Source organism: Bacillus rossius, chromosome 15, assembly GCF_032445375.1.
Source record: "Bacillus rossius redtenbacheri isolate Brsri chromosome 15, Brsri_v3, whole genome shotgun sequence".
NCBI classification, from domain to species: Eukaryota; Metazoa; Arthropoda; class Insecta; order Phasmatodea; family Bacillidae; genus Bacillus; species Bacillus rossius.
In genome coordinates, this window is record NC_086342.1 from 143,769 (window position 1) to 169,593 (window position 25,825).

General features: G+C 39.0%; 2 protein-coding genes across 6 annotated transcripts in view; both read left to right on the forward strand.

The window, feature by feature from the left end:
• LOC134539195 (alpha-tocopherol transfer protein-like) overlaps positions 1–7,659 on the forward strand; it is a 42,890-nt gene extending 35,231 nt beyond the window's left edge. For both annotated transcript variants that reach the window (XM_063380969.1, XM_063380968.1), the window contains one exon: positions 6,448–7,659. In XM_063380969.1, the coding sequence (XP_063237039.1) occupies positions 6,448–6,614 (167 nt within the window). In that variant the 3' untranslated portion in view covers positions 6,615–7,659. The remainder of the gene's footprint in view (positions 1–6,447) is intronic.
• A 6,034-nt stretch (positions 7,660–13,693) lies between these two features.
• Positions 13,694–25,825, forward strand: part of LOC134539541 (B-cell linker protein-like) — a 57,653-nt gene continuing 45,521 nt past the window's right edge. Inside the window, exons 1-5 of one of the 4 annotated variants that reach the window (XM_063381648.1) lie at positions 13,694–14,371; positions 18,923–18,985; positions 19,285–19,343; positions 20,175–20,240; positions 23,156–23,387. In XM_063381648.1, coding sequence (XP_063237718.1) covers positions 14,297–14,371; positions 18,923–18,985; positions 19,285–19,343; positions 20,175–20,240; positions 23,156–23,387 — 495 coding nt within the window. In that variant the 5' untranslated portion in view covers positions 13,694–14,296. The remainder of the gene's footprint in view (positions 14,372–18,922; positions 18,986–19,284; positions 19,344–20,174; positions 20,241–23,155; positions 23,388–25,825) is intronic. The other 3 variants (XM_063381650.1, XM_063381649.1, XM_063381652.1) reach the window with 3 other exon arrangements.

The window sequence follows — 25,825 nt, forward strand, 5'->3', positions numbered from 1 at the left end:
AGATCCTGCCACAGGAGTACGGTGGCGACGCTGGGTCCATGAAGCAGCTAAGCGGTGAGTCCTTGCCACATCCTGTGACCCATGCGTTGTCATTCACCACCTCGCACTCCGCCGCATACTCCCAACATGCACTGTCACAAACACACTGTCGTTATGAGCATGTGCCGAGGGAGATCCTGCCACAGGAGTACGGTGGCGACGCTGGGTCCATGAAGCAGCTAAGCGGTGAGTCCTTGCCACATCCTGTGACCCATGCGTTGTCATTCACCACCTCGCACTCCGCCGCATACTCCCAACATGCACTGTCACAAACACACTGTCGTTATGAGCATGTGCCGAGGGAGATCCTGCCACAGGAGTACGGTGGCGACGCTGGGTCCATGAAGCAGCTAAGCGGTGAGTCCTTGCCACATCATGTGACCCATGCGTTGTCATTCACCACCTCGCACTCCGCCGCATACTCCCAACATGCACTGTCACAAACACACTGTCGTTATGAGCATGTGCCGAGGGAGATCCTGCCACAGGAGTACGGTGGCGACGCTGGGTCCATGAAGCAGCTAAGCGGTGAGTCCTTGCCACATCATGTGACCCATGCGTTGTCATTCACCACCTCGCACTCCGCCGCATACTCCCAACATGCACTGTCACAAACACACTGTCGTTATGAGCATGTGCCGAGGGAGATCCTGCCACAGGAGTACGGTGGCGACGCTGGGTCCATGAAGCAGCTAAGCGGTGAGTCCTTGCCACATCCTGTGACCCATGCGTTGTCATTCACCACCTCGCACTCCGCCGCATACTCCCAACATGCACTGTCACAAACACACTGTCGTTATGAGCATGTGCCGAGGGAGATCCTGCCACAGGAGTACGGTGGCGACGCTGGGTCCATGAAGCAGCTAAGCGGTGAGTCCTTGCCACATCCTGTGACCCATGCGTTGTCATTCACCACCTCGCACTCCGCCGCATACTCCCAACATGCACTGTCACAAACACACTGTCGTTATGAGCATGTGCCGAGGGAGATCCTGCCACAGGAGTACGGTGGCGACGCTGGGTCCATGAAGCAGCTAAGCGGTGAGTCCTTGCCACATCATGTGACCCATGCGTTGTCATTCACCACCTCGCACTCCGCCGCATACTCCCAACATGCACTGTCACAAACACACTGTCGTTATGAGCATGTGCCGAGGGAGATCCTGCCACAGGAGTACGGTGGCGACGCTGGGTCCATGAAGCAGCTAAGCGGTGAGTCCTTGCCACATCATGTGACCCATGCGTTGTCATTCACCACCTCGCACTCCGCCGCATACTCCCAACATGCACTGTCACAAACACACTGTCGTTATGAGCATGTGCCGAGGGAGATCCTGCCACAGGAGTACGGTGGCGACGCTGGGTCCATGAAGCAGCTAAGCGGTGATTCCTTGCCACATCCTGTGACCCATGCGTTGTCATTCACCACCTCGCACTCCGCCGCATACTCCCAACATGCACTGTCACAAACACACTGTCGTTATGAGCATGTGCCGAGGGAGATCCTGCCACAGGAGTACGGTGGCGACGCTGGGTCCATGAAGCAGCTAAGCGGTGAGTCCTTGCCACATCCTGTGACCCATGCGTTGTCATTCACCACCTCGCACTCCGCCGCATACTCCCAACATGCACTGTCACAAACACACTGTCGTTATGAGCATGTGCCGAGGGAGATCCTGCCACAGGAGTACGGTGGCGACGCTGGGTCCATGAAGCAGCTAAGCGGTGAGTCCTTGCCACCTCCTGTGACCCATGTGTTGTCATTCACCACCTCGTACTCCCCCGCATATTCCCAACATGCACTGTCACAAACACACTGTCGTTATGAGCATGGGAGATTCTGCTGTAGGCGTCCGATCGATGAGTTTTTAAAAATGGGTTTTTGGTTGTGGGACAGTAAATCTCACTTAAAGTAGATTGCTCTATGAAATTAGAATGCATATGCAAGTGACTTTAAATATTGTTTTCCTTATGACTGGAATAATTATTATTTACATAAGTAATTTGTTAAATTTGTTAGAAACTACATAGGTTATTTTTTATTCCCTCCAGATTAGAAATAACAGGAATTGTATATGTAAATAATAATTATTCAAGTCACAAGTGAAAGTAACAAACAAGTACTTAAAATCACATTGTCAAAATACTTAAACTTCAACAAATGATTGAAGTCTGAATGTAAATTTGATCTGTCAATCAACGTACTTAATTAACTGATTATAAAGCTACGTGTTTCCACGTGTCGGAAAAATCTTGACTCTAATAAAGGAGGAATTTTTGGATCTGTATTTACGTAGACTATCTATAAAAAAAATCTCAAGAGTGCTGGGGCCCTACAAACAACATTCTGGATAGTACAAGAGCAGAAATTCCAAGTGCTCCAGAGAAAAATTTTCTAAAAGTATATTTATAGTTGACTATTCAGCGTTTCTTAAACTATGTGAGTAGTACTGGCACTGGAGTCGGAGTGTGAACGTGGATGGGGTCGATGACAGATTAACCTCTAACATCACGTCAGACATCTTGGATGTCTTTGACATTCAAAATTCCTCAATATTTCCATATTTGATGGAAAAATTCACATTTTTAAGGTAAATATCCCATTTTTCCCTTAAAAAAAATCAAAAATTCGAAATGCCTAAAAAAACTCTTGCCTTCTGAATAAAACCCAAATTCCCCATCGACAAGCCTACCTAAGCCACCGAGGTCACGACCTTTACCTTAACCATAAACACGAAATCTTTAATATTTGACCAAACAATTCAGAAAAATTCACAAAAATGAATATTCCTATCGTGGCTAAAATTCCCCTTCGTCTAGCCGCTCTAAGCCGCCGAGGTCATGATCTTGACCTTGACCGTAAAAACGAAATATTAAATTTTAAAAAAATATATATAAAATTGATTAGGTACCTACTTAAAATGTTTTGTTACCCAATAAATTCCGGTCCTCAATTCGATTCCCGGAGAGAGTAAACATGTAATTTAATGTATAAAAATTAAAAAAATTCTTGATTACAATTTAAATAATTTTTTTTTATAACAAATTGCTTACATCACTCCTCCCGCAATTTTGGATTCCAGAAACTTTGAACGTTTCGTTATGCCCGCCATCTCGGTTTTGTATGACGTCATTATTGAAATTTTTGTTACGGTCACGATCTTGGATTCTAGATACGTTGCAATTTTCGTTACGGCCGCTATATTGAAAATCTGTATATGTTATGCTAGAAATTCGGGAAAAAAATTAAAATTTATAAAAAAATAATAATTTGATTAAATTGTATTAAAAACGTACTTGCATAATGAAGTCCTCGGTTCAAATCCAACGAAAGATATCAATTAAAAATGACGATGGACCCTTCCTCCACACAAGCAACCGGCAGACTGACTTCCAACCACTAATGCAAATCAGTCAGTATGATGTCACAACAGCTATCTTGTTTTCGCCTGCTAGAGGCCACCATTTTGGATCCAACTTATTGTTTTCGTCTGCTAGTGCACTACCGCTAGAGTGCAGAAATCATTTATTACTGTGTCGTCCGCCATCTTGTCATTTTGGCGTCATCTTGAAATTCTCTAATTATTAAGCTAGAAATTCGGAACATTTCCAAAAAATATTGAAAATATTCACTTGTTAAATTAATGATTGATTCGATTGATTTCTGTTCTTGGTTCGATCCTTGCCCGATGCAATAAAAGTAAAGTTTATTAAAATTACCAAAGATTACCATGTTCGAGAAAAAAATTACAAATAGAGAATTCATTACAGAAATTCTAAAAGTGCAAAAAGGTACTAACGTTTCTCGGTGTCTACAGTCTTCTTAGAAGGTGAGGCGAGTCCTTTGCATGCCCTGACATGTGTTTTCAGCACATTTCCACAGCTACGTCCAGTCGGTTGGTCAGACACGCACGACCAGTAGGTTGGTATACGGCTGACTCCTCAAGTCGGCAGCCAGGCTCGTCTGTTCAGGGGCCAGGAACATCGAGTTGCTACCCAGACGCATCTAGTGGGTGGTCAAACACATCCAGTCAGTAACTAAGAGGCATTTTCCGTCGATACTCGGCGAACATTTTAAAAAGTTCATGTACAATATCATGTGCATAGGCCAAGCGTTTTCGAACCACGAGGCCAGGTCATGTACATTGATATGTGTATAGGCCAAGAGTCTCCGAACCAAGAGGTGCTAATCGCCGATACGCTACTGTAATTTTAAACAGGCGTATAGACCAGACGTCTCTTAACCACGAGGCCAATCATGTCCTGAGTACAAATTTATCGATGATAATTCGTCGTCAAAAAAGAAGAACATAATAAAAAGAAAGCACATTCGTCAAAAAGGAATCACATTAAAAATAGAAAGCACATTTGACAAAAGAAAAGGCACATAATTCACACACACATGGCACGTAATACACACACTGGACCCGCAATAGACACACAGCACACGCACAGAACACGCAAAGAACACACAATACACACACTGAACACTCATATGATAAAAAGGAAGCACATTTGTACGAGAATTCAACTTGGCGTGATACGATCTCGCCACAGGAATACGATCACATCACAGGGATACGATAGGATACAGCTCCAACAGCTCCAGTGAAATTTGACTACAAGACTACAGGACTATGACACTACGATTCTACGAGGCTTCAACTAGCTAACAGACTACGAGGAAACGAAGCTACGAGACGAAGAGGTTGCATGGCAACAGGCTACGAGACTACAAGGCTACAGGCTTCTTGGCTACGAAGCTACAAGTCTATGAGACTACAAGGCTGCAACTGGCTTTAATAGCTCTATCAGCAGCGAGGGTTAATTTATCTCATGCAAATAACTTGTTGTAAGTAGTCCCGATTCTTGCATCATTTAGCCCACATGTTGTGTTGCACAGGTACAGTTGCTATCTTATGTGGGATGCAGGATGCTCACTCAGGATCGTAAGAGAAGAAGAGTTTCGCTAGACATCAAGAAGAAGGAAATTCGTCTCGCATGTCAATGTTTCTCAGTTGTCTCAAGTCATAGTAATCGTTTAAGTAATAAATCTCTTCTTTGAAATGTTGAACGAACACTCGCTCTTTCATGTGGGACGCGGAATGCTCACTCGCTAGGCACCAATGAGAAGGAAGTTCTTCTTGCAGGATAGTGATTTCCAGCCATCTTTAGGCATATTATTTGGCTGAATAATGATTATTTTTGTTTGAATTCCACCTGATAAAATTATTGTAAGTGCTGATTTAGTAACAGAAATTCACTAATTAATTAAATGCAACTCTGAAATAAAATTGCATGTCTCATTAAGTAAAAAAAAAAAAATTCATGTAGGGATTGATATCTCAGAAATAACCAGAAGCACTCGGAGTGAAAGTTGTATTAAATTGTATTTATAAATTTTTATTAATTTTAATTTTTTTCCATTGAATATTTACGAATTTTCAATATTATGGCCGTAATGAAAAGTGCAACGTTTCTGGAATCCAAGATGGTGGGTGTGACGTAAGCAATTTTTTATAAAGATTTAATTTAAATTTTAATTAACTATGTTTTAATTTTTATAAATTAAATTACATGTTTACTCTCACCGGAAACCGAACTGAGGACCGGGATGGATTGAGTAACTAAACAATGTCAAGTAAGCAATTTATTAATTTTTTTTATTTTTATTTTTTCTGAATTCTTGCTCTAAAATTTCAGATTTCCTGTTTACGTTCAAGATCAAGGTCGTGACCTCGACAGCTTAGGGAGGCTTGTCGATTGTGAATTTAAGCCGTTTTTAGAATTTGGGTTCTTTCAAAGGCAAGAGTCTTTGAGGCATTCCAAATGTCAAAATTTTGTATTTTATAGGGAAAAAATGGGAATCTCCCCCTAAAACCATGAATTTTAATTTCTGAGGAATTTTGAAGGTCAAGGTCATACAAGATTGCCGCCGTGACGGCATAGGTCGGTCGGTCATTGACCCCATCCACGTTTACACTCCGACTCCTGTGCTAGAACATAATTTACTATACTACTTATGTGTTATTATATTATATTTTATTTTATTAATAGAAATATCGTTTAGACATATCTGTAGATCATTATATTTTTTTTTATGTTTGTCCTGCAACCATTTTCTTATGCAATAATACAAAACAAAAGGCCATGACAAACACACATTAAAATCTACTTATTGAAATATGTCTGTCGGACATTGATATGGAAAGTATGCTTTAAAAATACGAAAAAATAAACATGTGGGATTCATAAAACTGTTTACACAAAGGGTTGGTGACTTACACAGCATTGTCTGATGCCCTTCGACAATGCAACGGAGTTTGATCTGTAGACTCATTGTTGATGTTGGTGTGAGTGTTGTGCCGAGGGCACGTGTGAGCGAGACTGGCTCCTGCCTTGCTGCAGACGCCTGGATGCAGAAGCTGGTGGACTACCGAGCTTGGTTCGCGGACGAGCAGGCGCGCAGCAAGGCGGACGAGAGCAGGAGACCCAACAGGAAGACCAGCCGCCTGCTGACGGAGCTGTGCGTGGACGACATGCAAGGTTCCTTCAGGAAACTATCCATCGACTGAAGGTCTGCACGTCCGGCTGCGCGACTCTGGACTCTGCTTCTGGTGGCTTGGCTCTCCGGCTCAGCTCGAACCTAGCGAGTCGGTGTGAAACGAGCTAATCAAGACGAACCAAGATTCAGTTCAGGCAGCGCTGCTCATACATAACATGCAGTTGTGCAAAAACACAATCATTGTATCTTGTATTCCTGTGTGATATGCAGTCACAAGTACAGTTATTATAAAATACATTATATATCTAACAGTATATCTTCCATGATGTGAATTCTAAGAATATGCCCTTTAAAATTATATAGATTTTATGAGAACAAATATGCTTTTAACAAAAAAAAAAAGTATTTGATTGGAATTGTAACCCTCACCAACAATAATTTTGTAAAGCTCCTAAAGTGGCAACCTATAAACATTTACTCTACACAAAATAACTTGTGAACCTATACTTACATGGTTATGAGCAGTATATGATAGCAGATCCGAACCCAGTCTGCAGGCTGGAGCCGGAGCCGATGTCCACCATACTGTATAGTGACGTCACGGCGGCCATATTTGAGGACATTGACCTTGGACCTTGACCCCTACGGCCATCGTGTATTCGCCATCTTTGATCCGCTATCTTGGGTGCCACCATTTTGAATTATGACATCACAATTGCCATTTCCATCATAGCTGCCATCTTGAAAATCCATGATTAATATCAGAAAATTTTGGAAAAAAATTTAAAATTAATAAAATAATGAATCAACAAAATTATAACTTATATTATAACTTACATGTATTGCGAAGCTGTTAAATTTAAGCTTCGAGTGTTATCTTTTACATTTGTAATCAACTGAGTTTTGGATAAGGCTTGAACCAAAATATGTATTTGTAATTAATTATTTTTGAAATGTATGAGTTAGATATTTATTAATAATGAGTTGACGAATGTACACATGCCACTCAATAAAAAAAATATTTTGTTATTTATGAATTTCGTAAAGCATGTTATATTTTGAGAATAAAGTGTTATTTTTTCTGTTATGATATTAAAATATTACTTTTTATATTCCGCATTTGGTTTTAATTCAAACGTAATAACTGGTGACTAGCACACAATTGAAAATAACTGTAATAATTATGGTTTTATGTGGTGCCCCCCTGGTCGTATAAATAGCCTGGTCGCAGTGTTGTGGACAGGGAGGGTCTACAGATGTTGTTAACATAATTCAGTCATTCTTTTAGTAACGGTATTTTCCTTCTAAACCTTTCCGCTTCTCTGACGTCCACGAGTCCTGAGTTCACGAGCCCGGCCGACTCCAGGCGCCGTGTTTCATTTATCTGAGCTGTGCCTACGTCTGCAGGGAACTGTGAACTTCATTTCAACGTTCAACGCAGGCTTATAGCTCCAGAAAAACACAATACGTACTCGAAGCTGCCGTCAACGCTGTTAATAACGTTCGTTTATAGGCGACCCACATACTGCGCAGTCAACAGTAGATGGAAAAAGCCGATTCGAGCCCAGATGGAGAATCGAAGATACATTATGCTGATTATGCAAGGGAGACCCTGTTCATTGGAAAACGTAAGATTGTAAAACATACGCCTAATAACTGCTCGGCTACAGTTTTAAAGTTATTAGTTATGATAATATACCTACATATAATTATAATGAAATAGTTGGAGGGTGAGGGACGTGGGAGTGGGGTGAGGGGTGTAAAATGACATTTGGGGTATCAAAATGACCGTGGTAAAGAGGGGATTTGAATGGAAATGCTGCCTGCTGGGGCCGCCATCTTATGCCACCTACTGGAGCACGCCAGCGTTGCCATCCATCACCATCATCCTGGATTGATGTATGCTAGCGATACACTACGAGGGGTCATGTTGGCGGGTCCTGCAATCTCGAAAGGTTGTCGCAGACACATCCTCATGCTACAAAAACATATTCGGCTTCGTTTCTCCATTCACAATTTTACCCGGGCTCGGAACAGGACAAGTTACGACATCAGGAAAGTAATGCAAGGGAATGGCCTTTGTTTTTTATTTTACAAAAAAACCTCCATCCGACTACATTCCCCCAAACACCATAAGTAGTATATAAATGTATTTCCTGCGGCAAGGTACAGAGTGTGATGGTGGCGGCGATGTCCACCATCTTGGATTGTGACTTCATGGTGGCCATCTTTGATGACCTAGACCTTTGACCTTGACCTTCAAATTTGCCAAAAATTGCCAAAAAAACTCAAAATCTGTTAAAAATTCGCTAAAAGTCGCAAAAAATTCGCTAAAATCGCCAAAATTTCCAGTTATCAGAAAAACATTCCGCCAAAAAATTTCAAAAATCAGTAAAATTACAATTTCCTTGTTTAGAGGGAAAATTTCCCGTTTAGAGGGAAACTTTCCCGTTTCAGTTCTGAAAAATGCCAGGGTCTTGAAAATTCCTTAAAGAGGCTTAAATTCCTCATCTACAAGCCACCCTAAGCCGCTGAAGTCATAACATTTACAATTAGGATTTCATGACCACCATTTTGAATTATGATCACACCATTGCCATTTCCATCACAGCTGCCATCTTGAAAATCCGTAATTAATATCAGAAAAATTTAGGAAAAAATTTAAAATTAATAAAAAAATAATCAACAAAATTATAACTAAAGACATTCGCGATTTTGAAATTATGACGTCAAATCCACCATCTTGAAATTCCGTAATTATTATCGGGGAAAAAATTGGGGAAATTTTTTTAATTTATAAAAAATTATTTTAAAAAAATTTAATAAAATTATAATTAAAAACGCACTTATGTCATGGATCTCGGAGTCATTCTAACCCGGCGAGGACAAAATAAAAATGGCGACGGATCCTTCATTGCGTGTCCTGTGGGTGATTTGCTTGTCCATTGCGTGTCCAGCGTGTGTATTGTGTGTTCAGTGTATGTATTGCTTGTCCATTGCGTGTTTATTGTGAGTTCATTGCGTGTCCTTTGTGTGTCCAGTGTATGTATTGCTTGTCCTGTGTGTTCATTGCGTGACGTGTGTGTGTGTATTGCATGTCAGTTGCGTGTCCTTTTCTTTTGTTGATGTGTGTTGTTTCGTTAAATGTGCGTAGTCAAGCCACCAGCTTGACGATGCTATCATCTCGTGTCGGACAGCTCTTCTAGCTTTATAAAGTGCCATTAAATTTACTAAAGGCTTGGCAACTTCTATGAGTATATTATATTCAATGGTAAGAATGACATGGCCATCAAATTGAACTTGGCCAGACGCAGGTAAATAGATTCTGTACTGTACTGCTAGAGAAAACTTTGATAAAGGTAACATACCCATTTTGTCCCATGGGCTTAGAATGTAACAAATTTATTCGCTGGAAGTTATCAAAAACCTGTCAGACAAACTATTTTGGTGACGGAGTTATGAAAGTTGTGTATTTCAGCCATATCTTTTTACACTCCTTGCAGAAATACAGCCTTGCGCCAACGACCAGTAACATACTCAAAACTTTAAGTCAAAATTCTTTATCATACTTTTTCTAATCAACTATCGCCCTTTAAATGTACAGCCATGCCTTACCCGGGACTCGTACCCAGAACCCCTCGCACCGTAGGTCAGTGTGCCCGGGCGCACAAACGGTGCGCAGATCTTCAGGAAAAAACAACGCGAATTCAAATCTACTCTTGATATCCAAGTGGGGCCTGTTTACGAAAAGCATTTAAGAATTCGGTGAGAGCCGAAATGTGCTGTTACGATTTATGTGGGAAGAAAACTGGGTTTGTAAGGGATAGCCCAATTAAGTTTTCCAATTAAGTTTTATTAATTACTAATATTTACATTACTAATAAATAATTGTACTTTATAAAGTACGATCACCAATCATTTCCACTTAAAGATTTTTATTTGCAAGTCACCCATTTCTGTCAAATTCCGCGGTTCGCAGTTCTCGCTGGAGCCAGGCTCAACAGTGGTTCATCCCTTACCTCGCGCCTGTCCACACACACAGCCTCGCGCCACTCAGTCGCACTCTCTCGATCCCGTCACTCCGCGTCGCGCCCCTATTGAGTGGTCTCTCACCCTCTTGGCCGATGTCTCACTTCCCTTCACTCGCGGAACTCTCCGAACTCTCGGATATCGCTCGGAACTGCCGCGGAGGCCGGCGTTGCTGCTTAAGAATTAGTGGGTCATCTTTCCAGAACCGACGAGAGCAGCTGTGACGAGTCGCGTCATCCCGGGCTGACAGTCCAGAAGAGCGGCGTTCAGTCACGCCACTCCACGCGGCGGCCCGCGGAATTCTCCAGGCCGCTCAGCGACAGATAACAGGCGCCGAGGCAGGCCGATGCGTGGGGAGCGGAAGGGAGAGGGCGATAGAGACGACCCTTGTAATCCTGCCAGGCGCGCGTGGCTTGCCTCACGTCAGTGGACGGCACGTGACACGGCTCGTGACGTCAGTGGCCGTGCAGGGCCGCCAGCCAGCTCCTGACCTGGCATCGAGGTCTGGTCTCTCGCGTTCCTAACAATACTTTTGATTTTAGATCAGGTTTTTTAACTGTATTTTTTAAGAGTTAAAATGGCTAAAAGGCGTGTTTTCAGAGTAATTTTTAAGCGTAAAACAACCGTTACAAATTCTTGAAAGCACTTAAGGGACTTCCATTACACATTTACCTTCATTTCTATGCCATATAATGTTACGGTCACCGCTCAAATTTCATAGTTGTCCTATGGACGACGAGGAGACTGCGCGCCAGTTCACAGCCTTGCGCTCAGAGGCGATACCGCACTAGAAATACCAGCGAGCTTCGTACTTATCATCCCGCCTCATTAACACACATACACCCCGTCGCCACCGTCCGTCATCCGTCCATCACTTTATTCGTGCGTAAACGCCACGCGTCCAGCCGACAGATTTACAACAGAGACATTTTTAGATGTTGTTCACTATTTACGTCGAGTTTTTGTACGTATCCTCGGAAAAATTCAGGGTCTGGTTGAATTGTTTGGACTTGAGTTTTAAGAAGCGCAGTGTTATTATACAAAACATCTTAACGACCTAACCTAATACAAACACCACAGGCCTGCATTCAAGTTATATATGTGTGTGTGTATATATATATATATATATATATATATATATATATATATACCGACTGCGGTGTAAAGGCGGAATTACACTAGCCCGTCGTCTCTATCCGTTCGTCGGTCACGTGACCTGCAGCCAATCGGAGGGCCCGAAATAATTGAATACATCGGCCCGTCAAAAGTTTTGCACAACTCATTCTATTCACGGACGGATGGATGGCTTGAATATATATATATATATATATATATATATATATATATATATTCAAGCCATCCATCCGTCCGTGAATAGAATGAGTTGTGCAAAACTTTTGACGGGCCGATGTATTCAATTATTTCGGGCCCTCCGATTGGCTGCAGGTCACGTGACCGACGAACGGATAGAGACGACGGGCTAGTGTAATTCCGCCTTTACACCGCAGTCGGTATGAAGTATGTTCAACTCCAAAAACGTTTGGCCAGGTACATTCTCCATCTTGCATTTTTCGCAAGGACTGTTTATACTCTAGGTTGAATGATAAATAGCATCGAAAGGAACAATTTCAGACTGTGTGTGGTTCAGTATTCCGTGTAACCGTGACCTAAGCATTTCATTGGTCTTGGGACAATCTGAGGCCAATCTATGTTTGAGTAAATAGAGATTTTGTCCAATTATTCCACCATTTCGTAAATAAGTTATGTTTTAAGAATAATATTTTTCAATTTTTTTTTAAGCAAACACGAATTTAGGATTTGGAAAACAATGTAAGTTATTCTCAAATAAATCTCTGCTTACTTACAGTGTATAAATTAATTGCATAATTTTAAAGAAAATATTCAGAGAACTTGGGACCGATTCATGCTGCACAGATAGCAGTAAAATTAAGTTTTTTTTTTTTTTTTAAATAATATGCATGGAATACATTTTGAGGAGCCTTTTACTACTACAGAAACTACTACTGAAAAATTCAATTTTACCTGAAATAATTGTAGTATTTTTACAAAACACATACAAAAATATTACCAAAATCAAGGTGTACTAAAAAAAAAAAAAAAAAAAAAAAAAGCCCTTACGTATAAACTGCAACAAAATAATATTAACTTCATTCAATAGATAACCAAGTTCAGCATTTTTATTAGGCAGCCCCAAATTCTTTTGCGAAATCAAATAAAATATATATGTCCCGAATACATTTTTGTGCCATCTTTTTTGGCTGTAGGCAGGGGCGTAGAAACTGGGGGGGACAGGGGGGACGTGTCCCCCTGAACTTTTTGGGTGGAGGGGACTGTCCCCCCCAACTTTCTACACCGTGATATTTTTATTTTATAATATTATTCTGCTCAACTTTATTTGTAATTTCTTCACTCATCAAATTTTATCTTAAGGAAACTACAATAATTTTACCATCGATGTATCCAATGGTTAGATACAAAAACTGCTTAAAAAGCGCTATTTTGCACTTTTAAAATACAAATTTTCCGGTGGAGGACCCCCGGACCCCCGGTTTACATTACATCAAAATCATTATTTGTCCCCGCCAACATTATAAACATAGCTACGCCAATGGCTGTAGGTCATGTTTAACGGAAGGACGATGGTAACAGACTATTGTATTTCCGGCTTTTTATTGATAAGGTTAAACCATGATTGTATTTATTGGTTAGTGAGTTATTTAAAGGAAACAGTAAACGTATATCTCAATGATCACACTTTTTATATTTTTCCAGAATTATCATTGTTTTTGTAACCAGCAGCGGTTGTGCAGCTACCTAGCGGGAACTGTAGAAATACGGAGCGCGTGTGCTGCTACCAAGTACGCAATATACAAAGCTCGCCGTTTCCGTGGCAGGCGACACCAAAAGAGTTCTATCGAATGTATAAATTAAATAAATAATGTTGGTGTGTTCTAGACATGTTTATATAATCTGTACAACTTTATCTCGCTTTAAATACGTTGACAGCCAGGTAAAAATGCAAACAATATTCAGACCCACGAACAGATTTTTGGGGTAATCAGTGCAAAAGTCTCAAGAAAGTGAGCTTACAGTGCTCTCTAGTATGGAAGTACTTAACTCCGTGAGTTTCGTTATATGGCAACAGAGTGGGCTGTAGCATTTAGCTAGGAAACAAAATAAAAAAAAGGAACGATGAAATTAATCTGTTATTTATTTCCCAGTATGTTTAAAGCGTCATCTGGCAGAGAAGCCACACCTACTGCGAGTACTGCGACATTCCAGTTTAGTAAAGTGTCAACTGAAAAGTGATTTATACGATGTATATAGTTTAAGGTATTTCGGACCTACGTTCTCTACTGTTCTTTTATAGAAAAATGTTTGAATGATTTCTACCCGTCCTTAATTGATGCTTTATGCTTTATACGACAGAATATTTTAAGTATGGTAGTTAAAGGAAATAACTTGTGTTCAAGTTGGTTCTGAACGCTTAGCGCGTGTATGAAGTGTAATTTTTTTTTTTGTGGGGCGGATTCGTGGCTGTGATGATCGATTATTTACAAGACTATTACAATCTATACAACATTGTTTGTTATATTTTGCATAAAGTAAATACGTATTGAAGAATTTATTTTCCTAATACCTGAGATTCTGCTATATAGATTTTTCATACCAAGTGAACCATAAATTGTAATTAGTTACACGATGTCGAAACGTTTGTCTTCTTACCTGATTATTGAAAAATGGAACAATGAAGATGTTCTGCAATTCTTGGAAAAGGTACGTACAAAGTGGTTAATAAATCATTAATAGTAATTTGCAGGAGTCCCATGCAAATGATATATAGGCATAACTTTACAGTGAGTTCCATATAAATACTTTTGCAAGTACTAAAACTTCATACTCTTCAAACCCCTCAATATTAAAAAAAAAAAAAAAAACAGCAAATATTTAAGAGATTTTAATGCTGAATAAATAGGACAACCTAATTGATTTTTAACAGCATTTTAAGAAAACATAATTTTCATCTCTTTATTGTACCGTTTCAAAATAATAGCAATTTTTTTGTTTGTTTTTAAAGCTAACAATTTACGTAATACTGATCAACTTAAAAAATATAACATACTTAATACAGAATAAATTAAAAACCATAATAATTTAAAATTAGTTTTTGCGCTTTCGTATTAGCGAACGTTTCAATAATAGAACAAAAATTCAATATCCGCGGAAGGCTTGATTCAATGCATAGGGTTCCTAGATCAGTAAGTATTTTTTGACCCATTGTTGATCTAAGACAGTTTTTCCCCTGTTAAGCGCGCTGAAAGATCTTCCTGCTTGAGCGACAGAAACAGGACCTACACAGGATATGCGCACGCAACACACATTCGGGAAATTTTTTTAAAATAAATAGATACAATTTAAAAGAAACGTGGCACATTTTGATGAGTTCAAGTAGTCTGTTCTCATACGTCTAATTTCAAACAAAATAAAACTCTATGTAAATTTGATATGTCACGTAACAAATATTTTGACGTGACAGTGTCTAATAAATCGATGAACGCCGGCTGCACGCACGAAAACGTGTCCAGTAACGCACATTGTCCCGTTACGCTTATTGTACGCTTGCGCCGCATCTATCTCTCTTCCACTCGATTAGAAAAACCATCGATTTGACTTTTTCGAGGCACATTAAACTTGAAACACTCCCATTCGTTTCCTACTTTTCCTATCATCGTCCTATCCTTAACAGAATAACACAGATTGGAAGAAGTTAAATAGCAAACATGTATAAAAGTTATAGTTAAAATAATCTCTTCGTTAAAGTAATAAACATATTTGAATTAATGAGTGCAAAGAAAAGTACATTTATCAATTAAATTGAAGATTTCATTTCACTCCTTCTTTGTATCCATTCAAAATAGTGATAATTCAATAAAATTGATTCAATTTTATTCATAAAAGTATGCAATAATTTCATCAGTGTTTTGTTATGACGTCACGTTAAACTATCGTCCGTAAACTGACTTTACAGACAAAACCTTTTTTTTAATCGACCCTTATTATTATCTGCACATTCAGCTATATACGCCACATTTTGGATGTTTGTAGTTACAGGTCGTTTAATTAATATTCCAAGCAAACTGGAGACAGCTGGGAATGAACACGGTAGATAAATCAAGGAGCGTAAATAAATCTGTCTCGTTCTTGGAACACAACATCCACCTGTCGTGGCCGACAGATTTTTCACTTTTTTTTCTCTCCAGATTTTTAACATTCCGCGCCAAGCGATAATAAAGCCCATGGACATAGATCTCGCCCCCCCCCCCCTTCATAGAATAAGAAACCCCTTATTTGAGGGGGCCCGCTTGCGCTTGCTAAATCGTAACTGTGAATTGGGCATGACATGCTGTAATGCTCCCCCCCCCCCCCTGAATACTACAGGTTTTCACCTACGATCAAACCTCCTCATCTTAGATGAAACAAAATAGCTTATTTATATTTTTGTCTCTCTGTATAGTCTGTTATAATTTTCTTCCAGGAAGATTTTCTTGTACAAAGTTACCGTGGCCATGACGGTAATAGTGATATCCGCAAATCGCATAACTTAACGTTTACTGACTTGTAATTTTTGCCCCGCTATGAAAGTAAGTCTCGCTAAACGAGGTTTTGTTACAAATAGCGACGCCGCCAGTGGCAACATCGCAACAAATGAGTGGTCGGGTCTCGGCCGAGCAGCGGTGCTACGAGTCACGGGGGCGCCACTCGGTTATAAATAGTGCGTCAATTGACGCGGCGCAGCTGTCCCTGGACCGGGACTTCCTCTGACCGCAGATAGCGGGCAGGAAGAGGGTCCACGCAGCACTGCAGCATTCTGCACAGCCACTTTTCCTTTCCATTCTTCTATGATACCACGTCTGCGTGATTGCATGGTAACTGTGTGACTGTCTTCAGCTAATTGTTGTGCCATATTGGGTAGACGCCCAAAACATTGGTGTTTGCATTGTGGAAACAGTTTTAATAGACTTTTTCTTAACGAAGGATATACAGTACTAATTCATACTTACTAACCATCATCTGATATCATCAAACACAATTTCCGCAATGTTTTGAGCTGGGCGATGGCGAGGTAAAAAAGTGACTACAAATTCCTAACCCCGTGGTTTTTTTTACCATTTCATGTAACCGAGTCTGAAATTGAAACTTAAGCAATACTGTTCGTACTTCAACAGTATCCTTACATAACGACCAATAAAATCAGATTTAACCGGGGCGAATCAAGAGGCTGCAACGAGTGAATTCACATACGAATACCGGAAATCTCTCCTAATGTAAGCTCTTCGTCGCGTAAAGTATACGGCACACTAGAACGTATTTGTTCTAAGTTCAACATTTTTTAAATAATAGAATTACTGAATGTCATTTTGAATAAATCAGTAAACGCATTCGTCGGGTAAACACGAAGGTAATAAATTAGCAGTAGTTTAAATCTTAACTGCTCACGCTTATCCCACGATCATCCATTCAGACATTCAGACCCGCGCCGATCTGGAGATGTTCTTGTCGCCTTTACCCGCAGTTATGACACTCCACTCTCTTTGTGAAGTGGAAAAATAGAAAAAAAAAAATGGTGTCACATGAACGAACTGAATAAATTTAGCAATTTAGAACGTGTTAACCATTGATCCTGAAAAAAAAAAGAGGTATAAACTGGCGACGCAACCGCTCCGGTTAACCCGCACAGTGTGACAGCGTCCACTCGTCAGGGGGTCGGCATGTCCGCTGCTTGTGAGGCCGCTGCAGACCGTACGTGTGCCAGCTCTCGTTTATCCGTGTATATTAGCATCGTGTTCCTCAGAGCGGCAAGAGCCCACAGTCTGCCCCACTGTGTCACTGTGTCGCTGTGTTGCTGCTTCACTTCACCATCTGTCCGGGTTGTATGATCCGGTCATATGTTGTTTTTGGGTTTGTGTAGGCTTTTTAGTCCTTTGAAGCACGCCAAACAAACTGCGTGACTTCCAAAGATAATGCTTAAAAAAAAAAAAAAAAAAAAAGCATTTTTCAGTCTAGCTTGTCGCTGAATAATAAGAGAAATCTCGCAGCTCTCTAGTTCACCAAGGTTCCTTATGTTTAACTTTTCCGTCAACATGTTTCGACAGGTTATTTCCAAGACTTCATTCCACGTAAAAAGCCCACACTGTACTAACACCTATTTAAAACTATGAAATTTGAATTTTTCTTTGCAATGTGTTAATCTTTTTAGTATCCATGGTTTTTGACTTTTGGAGACAGATACTCTTGGCGGCCTTATCTTACTAAACGTTTTTTTTTGTACATAGCTGTGTTAGACTTGAGCGATGTCACATTCACACCTTCTTCGAGAGGATGTAAACACGGCGTGTCTTATACTTTCTTTCTTATTCGTGTTAATTCAGCTATTCAAGTGTGTCTTAATTCTCTGGCGACAGCTGGAAGCTATTTACCAGCCTCTATCCCACTAATTTAACTCGCCCGCTTTATGTGACAGCCACTTATATACTCCAAAGTGTTTCAACCTATTCCAGTTTTGTTCGCTTCCTTCGATGGACTTTGCCTGATGGTGGTATGTGAGGGAGAGGCACTGCGGTAAAGGCGACACCCGCTGGTGACAGTAATGCAATATCGCCTCTATGGAGCTACCTAGGTTAGTCCAGAGGATCACAGTTCGAATACCAGTTCGTTCATACTGATGTGTGTTTGCCGTCAAGTCACCCAGACAAGAGCTGGGATGTTCCTTTCTACAGGCCATGACTGAGCCTTCCCGCTGTCCTGTTCTCTGGCGCTGTTGCCGCTCTGTTGTCCTCGGCGAGATGTTCATCTCCAGTAATAGTTACATACATAGACTGGCTGTTCGAAAATGGGGGCCATAAATTTAATGGGTGGCAAGGAATACCAAAACAAACTATGTTTTATTAAGTAGCTGAAATCTGGAAACTCAACCCTGCAAAGTTACAGGCGCGAACAGTAGTTTGCGCAGTCGCAGAGCCGGGGCTAGACTGCAGGGAGCAGCCACACGCCGGCCAATCAGGAGTGGCCACGGGCATTGTCAACCAGCACCACTGGCAACACACTGACATGATTCGCGAGGTTCGAGTTACCATTGATCCTCCCAGTGTGATCTCAGTTTAAACGAATTCCCAAAATCACTCCTGGAATAGTTTCTTGTTGAAGGCAGGACTGAGTCTTTCCAAAATTACCTTAAAATAGGTCTGTCTTGTCCGTGTGTCTAGAATAACTTTAGAACAGACCTATGTTTATAAATTAATTAAAGCCCACATATTCTGTTTCTTGCAGAATGGTTTTGGAGAATGCTGTGAAACCTTTAAGAAGAGAGGTATCGATGGGCATGCATTTTTGGTGAGTTGCTCTTCCTGTTCTTAAATTGCCTTAAAACATCCAAATTTTGAAATAGGCTGTATTGAGAAATAACTTCTTAAACTATGTCTAAACACACCTTGGTAATGGTCTAACTGGATCACGTCTAAACCAATGTATCTCCTCTATAGTACATATAATTATTTAGATCTTCAATCCTCATTTTAAAATCAGAATTTCTTTTCCCTCGCTGTGTCATAGTCTCTACCTAATGTCCTCCCTGTTGCTTGTTTGCAAGTGTATCGCAAGATAACTTTTACAGTTATGACTGACTGTTTCAGACACTTACTGAAGGTCACCTGATGCTATGGAAACGTGAGCTGTCTATGGTAAATATTAGGTAAGTTAGATAAGTTGCTAACTTGTGGTGTGGTCAGCTGTACAGTGGCAGTTGTGAGTCGACTGTAGTGTAGAATGGTACACACTCTGCTGCCCTACAGTTTGCATGTGTGGTTGCTTCACAATCCCGGCACTTGTTACAGGTGGTGCACAAACTTTACATTGCACGTTATTGGAGTGTGCAGTGATGATGTTCTCCTGTTGCTCCACCATCACCACTCTTTTGGGTTCCACTCATCTCCTGCTGAGGCAGTGGTTTCTTGATAACTGTGATCTTTATTTCAATAATGTTTGATTACCAATGACTCAATACCAAAAATACATTTGCCATGTAAATGATGGTGGTGAACCTTGTGCTTTAATGGTAGGATTTTGTACTTTGTGTATTTTTTTTTGCACAGGAAAGGAAATAGCAATGCAGACAGGTAAAAGTTATTTCTGTAATTGTTTCTGACTAATGAATGATAACTTGATTCTATTCTAAGGTTCAGTTTTACAGAATTTTAATCCTTAGGAAAGGAGGGTCAGTTTTCACGTATTTATTTATTTTTTCCCAAGGATTTACCAAGCAGAAATTGTATGTCTAATTGAAACTTGTACCTACACTCTGTAGACTGACATGTATTTTCTGAGGGGAGTAGGGAATCTCTTCCTGGAACATTAGGTATGTTAGAAATGTTTGTGTAGGCGAGGATCTATCATGTGATTTTAGCAGATAACTGATTACTCTTCACAGAGGGTTGTTTCTGTAAGTAGCAATTTGTACTGCCAAATCAGCTAGTCTCAGTTCAGTTATGTGATTGTTTTTTTTTTTTTTCTTTCTGTTTTCCAGGAAACTCACCAAACTCATTCAAGATCTTGTTCAGCAGCCTGAGAAGTATGTTTCCTCCAATAACAAGTATGTAATTGTTAAATTTTTGACAGGATTTTTATGTTCTTGAATTGACTACCAGAGTTGTGGACACTCATGAGCCCCCTCCTCCCTCCCAATGGATCACTCTCACGAGCTAATCTGCTGCATGGAACTTGTAAAGCATGTCATGTTTATGCAGGGACGAATCGAATCTCCAACTCTTTGAGTTGTTAATTTAATTTATACATTTAAATGCAATTTCTGTTTTTGTCATTATCCACATTGAAATCAATTTAATTTTTTGTTTAGGATAGCTGTATATAATTTTAATTCTAAAACTTAGATTTATAATTACTGATCAGAAAAACATTTTGGAGCATATAATGTGGGATAGAGGTCTTGCAAGATGGATCCTATTGTTCTATAGAGATGCTTTGCTCAGAATAGATTGACAACCAAAAATTTGGTGGAACAATATACAGCTGATTCAGTACAGCCTTGTTACACACAAACTGTTATAAAAACATTAGCATTGTAATGATACTGCGGCAAGTATCTACACACTAACATGAATACATATATAGATAACACAAGGTAGTGATAACTTTACACATCAGCTATAACTTCCTAAATTTGGTCTGAAACTTTTGTCTAAAGATAATTTTTATTTAATCAACCATTACTGCAAGGGTTGAAAATAACAAGGGTTTATTGACAAAAAAAAAAAAGCCTTTTTTATTAGGTTCATTATTATCAAATCCATTATAATTTATTGTAAAAAGCCTAAACATTATCTTAAACTATTAGCTGAAACAATTTTGGATGAGACAAATCATCAATATATTACAGTAAAAACAGGGGGAGTTGTAATTAAAAAATATTTGAACTTCCTCACTATCAAATTTGTTTAAATTTCTTTTTAACTGTGTTGATATTATCCAAAGCCTTGGTCCAAAGAAAATTTTTATATGCTGATGAATTAGTTCAAGGGGAAAATAAAACAGTGTTTGTTGATCAAAAAAATTCGCTAGAGTAGGCATGAAATTTGAAACATTTTTGCTGCATGGAATATGAAAAAAAATTTCATTAAGTTTTAAAATGTTCCAGAAGTTTATAGAAGGTTCCAGAAAAATTGCAGAATAAGTATCTAGGTTCTTTGAAATCTTCATACGCCTGTAGGCTGTGCCTAAATTATTTTTTATTAAAAAAATTTTAAAACTTTTTATTTACAAGTTCTAGTGGTTCTCCTTGCTTCCTCTATGTAAACCTCCTGATTAGATCAAGCGTGGCTTACCTAGCATAGTCTTTCTTCAACTTATTATAACAATTAAAGCAAGCTGGTAATTGATTATGTTGTGAAAAACAAAAATAATGTTTCAAGAATTAATTTTTTAATATTAATGGGTAGGTTAGAAGTAAGTTGAAAACATTTCTCTCCTTCATTACCCATAGACAGTAAAGTAATTAATAATCCTCCTAAAAAGAAGTGACGTCTTGTACCTTTATGTCCTGGTATATAATAATTTCTTTTTTTCCTCTCCTTTCATTATTTCTTTTCCACCGTTGATGATTATTAAATTATTTTCTTGACTATGAATGATTTGTATTCTTTTCCCATGCTTGCAGGGGTGAGTGGATATGGTACCTGAAGGGAGCAAGCATAGGAATAGAATATAAATGATTCACAGTCAAGAAAGGTATTTAATCATCAGTGTTTTAATGTAGCATTTAAATGGTAGAATGCAAAATTTTGCACCTGTTGTAGTGTGATTAAATTATTTACTTAAATGGTAGACTACAATTGGTCACGTGATTGTGTCGAGCAGTTACCACAATACTAGTAAGATAGCTCATAGAATGTATACACAGTTTGGCTACCAGCATATTGTCATTATGGCTTTAGATGCACAAATACTTCAGCAGAATAAAAACCATGTAGCACATGTACAGAACTTTAAAAATTTCTAGTGAGATACCCAACTTATTTGAAAATGACAAAATCAAGTAATTTTTTATTTGCTGCCTGAACTACCTGTTGGCTTGTGGGTCGATGCCCACATCATAGTGATTGATGATTTGCCTGACGTTTCGGCTTGATGATATTTCGGCTTGCCTTGTTGCTGCGATCAAGGGCAAAGGCAGTCGGGCAAATCATCAATCATGAGGACGGGCCTGAACCGGGAAGCTAGAATAATACTGTGTGACTGGCCACGAGGCCTACGTTGAGAATTGCTGTATAAAAATATGAATTGATGTTCGACAGCAGCGATGACGTAGTTACTGTGACTGACCTAGTTCGTAGCTCTTGCTGGACACATACAAACTACATGTTCTGCAGCATTTAAGTTGTAATAAACAATCAGATTGCCTCATGGCATTAGAATGTTATTCTAATTTTTGGTTCTTGAGTCACAACTTCTGATTGATTACAACCACATAAAACAATGTAATTTTCTCATTTTATCACATAACCTACAATCTTTTTGTGCCAAGAAAGTACTCACTGCCATTTAGAAAACAGAAGTGCATGTAAGAACCAGTGATTAATTACAGTGCTTAGGCATCATGATGGCTTTGAGCATCATGTCACAAATTATCTAATTTGTTCCTGCTGGCAGAGTGCTGGGAAAGGTAATTCCTTGCAGTAAAGGTCTCGCTCACCTGTGCCAGGCATATTTAATGTCTTGTGCCTCTTTATGGGATATGAGCAAGAGCAATGCTGTGCTGATGAAAGGTTCAACTATTCATATTTAATCAGCCCCAGTATTCCAAGTTCTCTTGTATTCAAGGTCCCATTAAATTCCTGGCCATTTTATTCTTAATCATCCTATTTTAGGATTAAAAGTTTTAACTTATGGTTATTTGATCATTGTAGTTTAATATGTATGCTCATTTTTATTTAAAAAGAGATACCATTAAAATGCTAACAGTTGACCAATGAAAACAAGCACTCCTTCCAGGAGACCCGGGAGCAGCACGCTGACAGCGAGAGCCTCGGTAGCGAGCAGCATGTCTGCCGGCACTGTGAGTAGCGCGGGGCGCAATGGCAGCAGCCTGGCTCGCCCGCCTGGCTTGCATGCTGCCTTGCATGCGAACCAGCGTGCACAGGGCTCTTCCAGCAGCTCCTCTAGCAGTTCCTGGGACACCAACTTCAGTGACGACGAGGCACCACAGTCTCTCGACTCCAGCACCGTGAGTGGCGCGGGGCGCAATGGCCGAGTCTTGCACGCCCGCCTGGCTTGCATGCTGCCTTGCATGCATCCGCAACATCTACACCGTTTATATACATCTCGGCCATGCCCTGGAAAGGTCTTGTAGCCTTTCAAAGTTTCGTTTTACCAGAATCCCTGACTTAACAATTGAAGCTGCAAGAACAGTGGCATCCTAGGTACGCCACTTCACGTAGACAGGGCTCTGGAAACATACCTAACCTTTGAGGGAGGTAGAGAGGCGCGGCTGCTAATCATGTTACCACATAGGGGCGGGCGTTACCTGCATCATACTCCTCCTGCAAGCCGGCTCACCGGCTGGCCAGCCTCGTTGCTAGCTTCATCGTAACAGTACTGACTAGTTATGGGTTACGAAGAGTCGGTATTGGTAAAACTAACAAATTTGTTTAATTCATAATCTCATCGTAGACTGGAGGTACAAAATATGTAGTATTTGAGAGAGTAAGTGATATATTTTTATAACTTTTTTGATGGTATTCTTATTTTGTAAGTTATCCTTGTTTATAATGGTTATTTAGTGTGCCTTAGAATATCTTGGGAAGAGCCTGTGTTTTTGAATTAATGAGAATGTTTAGATGATGGTGTTCAAGAATCAAGAAGTTACACACTTTAAAGTTTCACACATTAATTGAGAAATTGATTTCCTTTGATTCTCTGAAACCTGTTGGTAATTAGGATAGAACATTTTGTTCTTTATTCTCATAGTATCAGATGGTTTCTTTTGCTGTGTTAGAAGACTATCATGTTATTAAGTTTGTATTGTTCAGCGCTATTAGCCAGTTAATTTGTATTCTGCTGTATTCAGAGCATCAAGCACAGACTCGCATCTCTCTCCAAGGCAACCTAATGTTAATCCTATCCAGCCAATCCGAACTTGGGTTTTCCACAAATGGTTAACTTGTGGCTGCCGCTACTGAGAACTATGGGCTTCTTTTAATGCTTCTTCTGAGCCTTGTGGTGTGTGCTTCACCATTACTTTAAAAATTGGTTATTTAATTGTGTGTGCACTTTACCATAGTGGTTGTTAAACAATGATTTTAAGTGGTGTGAGCTCCACAGTCACTTCTTCTTGGCAAAATTTCAACATCCACCTCATAGTGAAATAAAATTATATCATTAAAAAAAAAAAAAAAAAAAAAAAAAAACTTTAATTGTATGAACTATAAAGTAAAAAATTATCTCTAAATTTAAGTAATTTTTTTCAACAGTAACAGAATTAACTACAACTCTGTATAACAAATTTTTTTAATACCTAAGCTTAAAATAAGAATCAAGTAATAAACAAAACAATTAATTTTAATAAAAAAAAACATGGGGTGCTTGTTATCAGTTGTCTTAAATTTTCTGATGTCTATTTGTTAGGTCAGGGTCCTTATGAAAATGAAAGAAGGGAGCACTCCATGCTTGTTTTTTAATCAATTATTATGCGTATTACTTTATTCTTATTTTAAGCTAATGATTTAAGAAAAATTTGTTATACAGAGTTGTTAATTCTGTCACTGTAGAAAGAATTACTTAAATTTAAAGATTACTTTTTACTTCTTAGTTCATATGGAATTAAATTTTTTATAAATTCCTTGAAAAAAAAAAAAAAACTAAAAAATTTCTTTTACAAGGAAATATAAATTCTTCATCACTATAAATTAAACAATTATTTAATTTCTGAAACTTCTTCTATAAAGTACCTTGGCATAATTTTAGATTCAAAATTATACTTTCACCAACATATAGATTATTTCATCTCCAGTTCTCATAGAACACTTGCCATAGTTAAATACATCACCTTTCACGCTACCAATTCAGATTCTATTCTTTCACTCTATTTTGCTTTAATTTGAACTAAATTAGAAAATTTTTCTTTGATCTGGAATAACATTAACAACTTCAGACAGTATAAAACTTGAGGATATTCAAAATAAAATTATCAAATTTATAACTTTGAAATTTTTTTCTAAACCTTCATTAACTTCTCTTTATGAACATTGGGCATACTTATAAACACACACTCTTTGTTTACAATTGCTATAATAATAAATTCGAGTGTACTTATATTTGAGATAATACAGGCCTTAGAGTGCTCTAATTCAACAGCCACTTAATATCAACCTTGTGTACAGTCATTAAAAATAATTTTTTTTTATTCAGATTAATTTCAAACTCAAACAAATTTGATTTAAATTGTCATTAAATTTATTCTAAATCATTGTTACCCTTATAAATCCTGTAAACTTCTATATTCTTTTTTAGTCATCCATAATTATTTGTTGATTCTCTCATTATTTCAGTGCTGTTTTATTGCTTATTTATTGTAATTAATAGAGTTAAAATACTTTCATGCAATTTTTTCGTATTGTGCTCAACAATCTTTATTGTTGTCGCAATGTTGTACATATCTCTTTG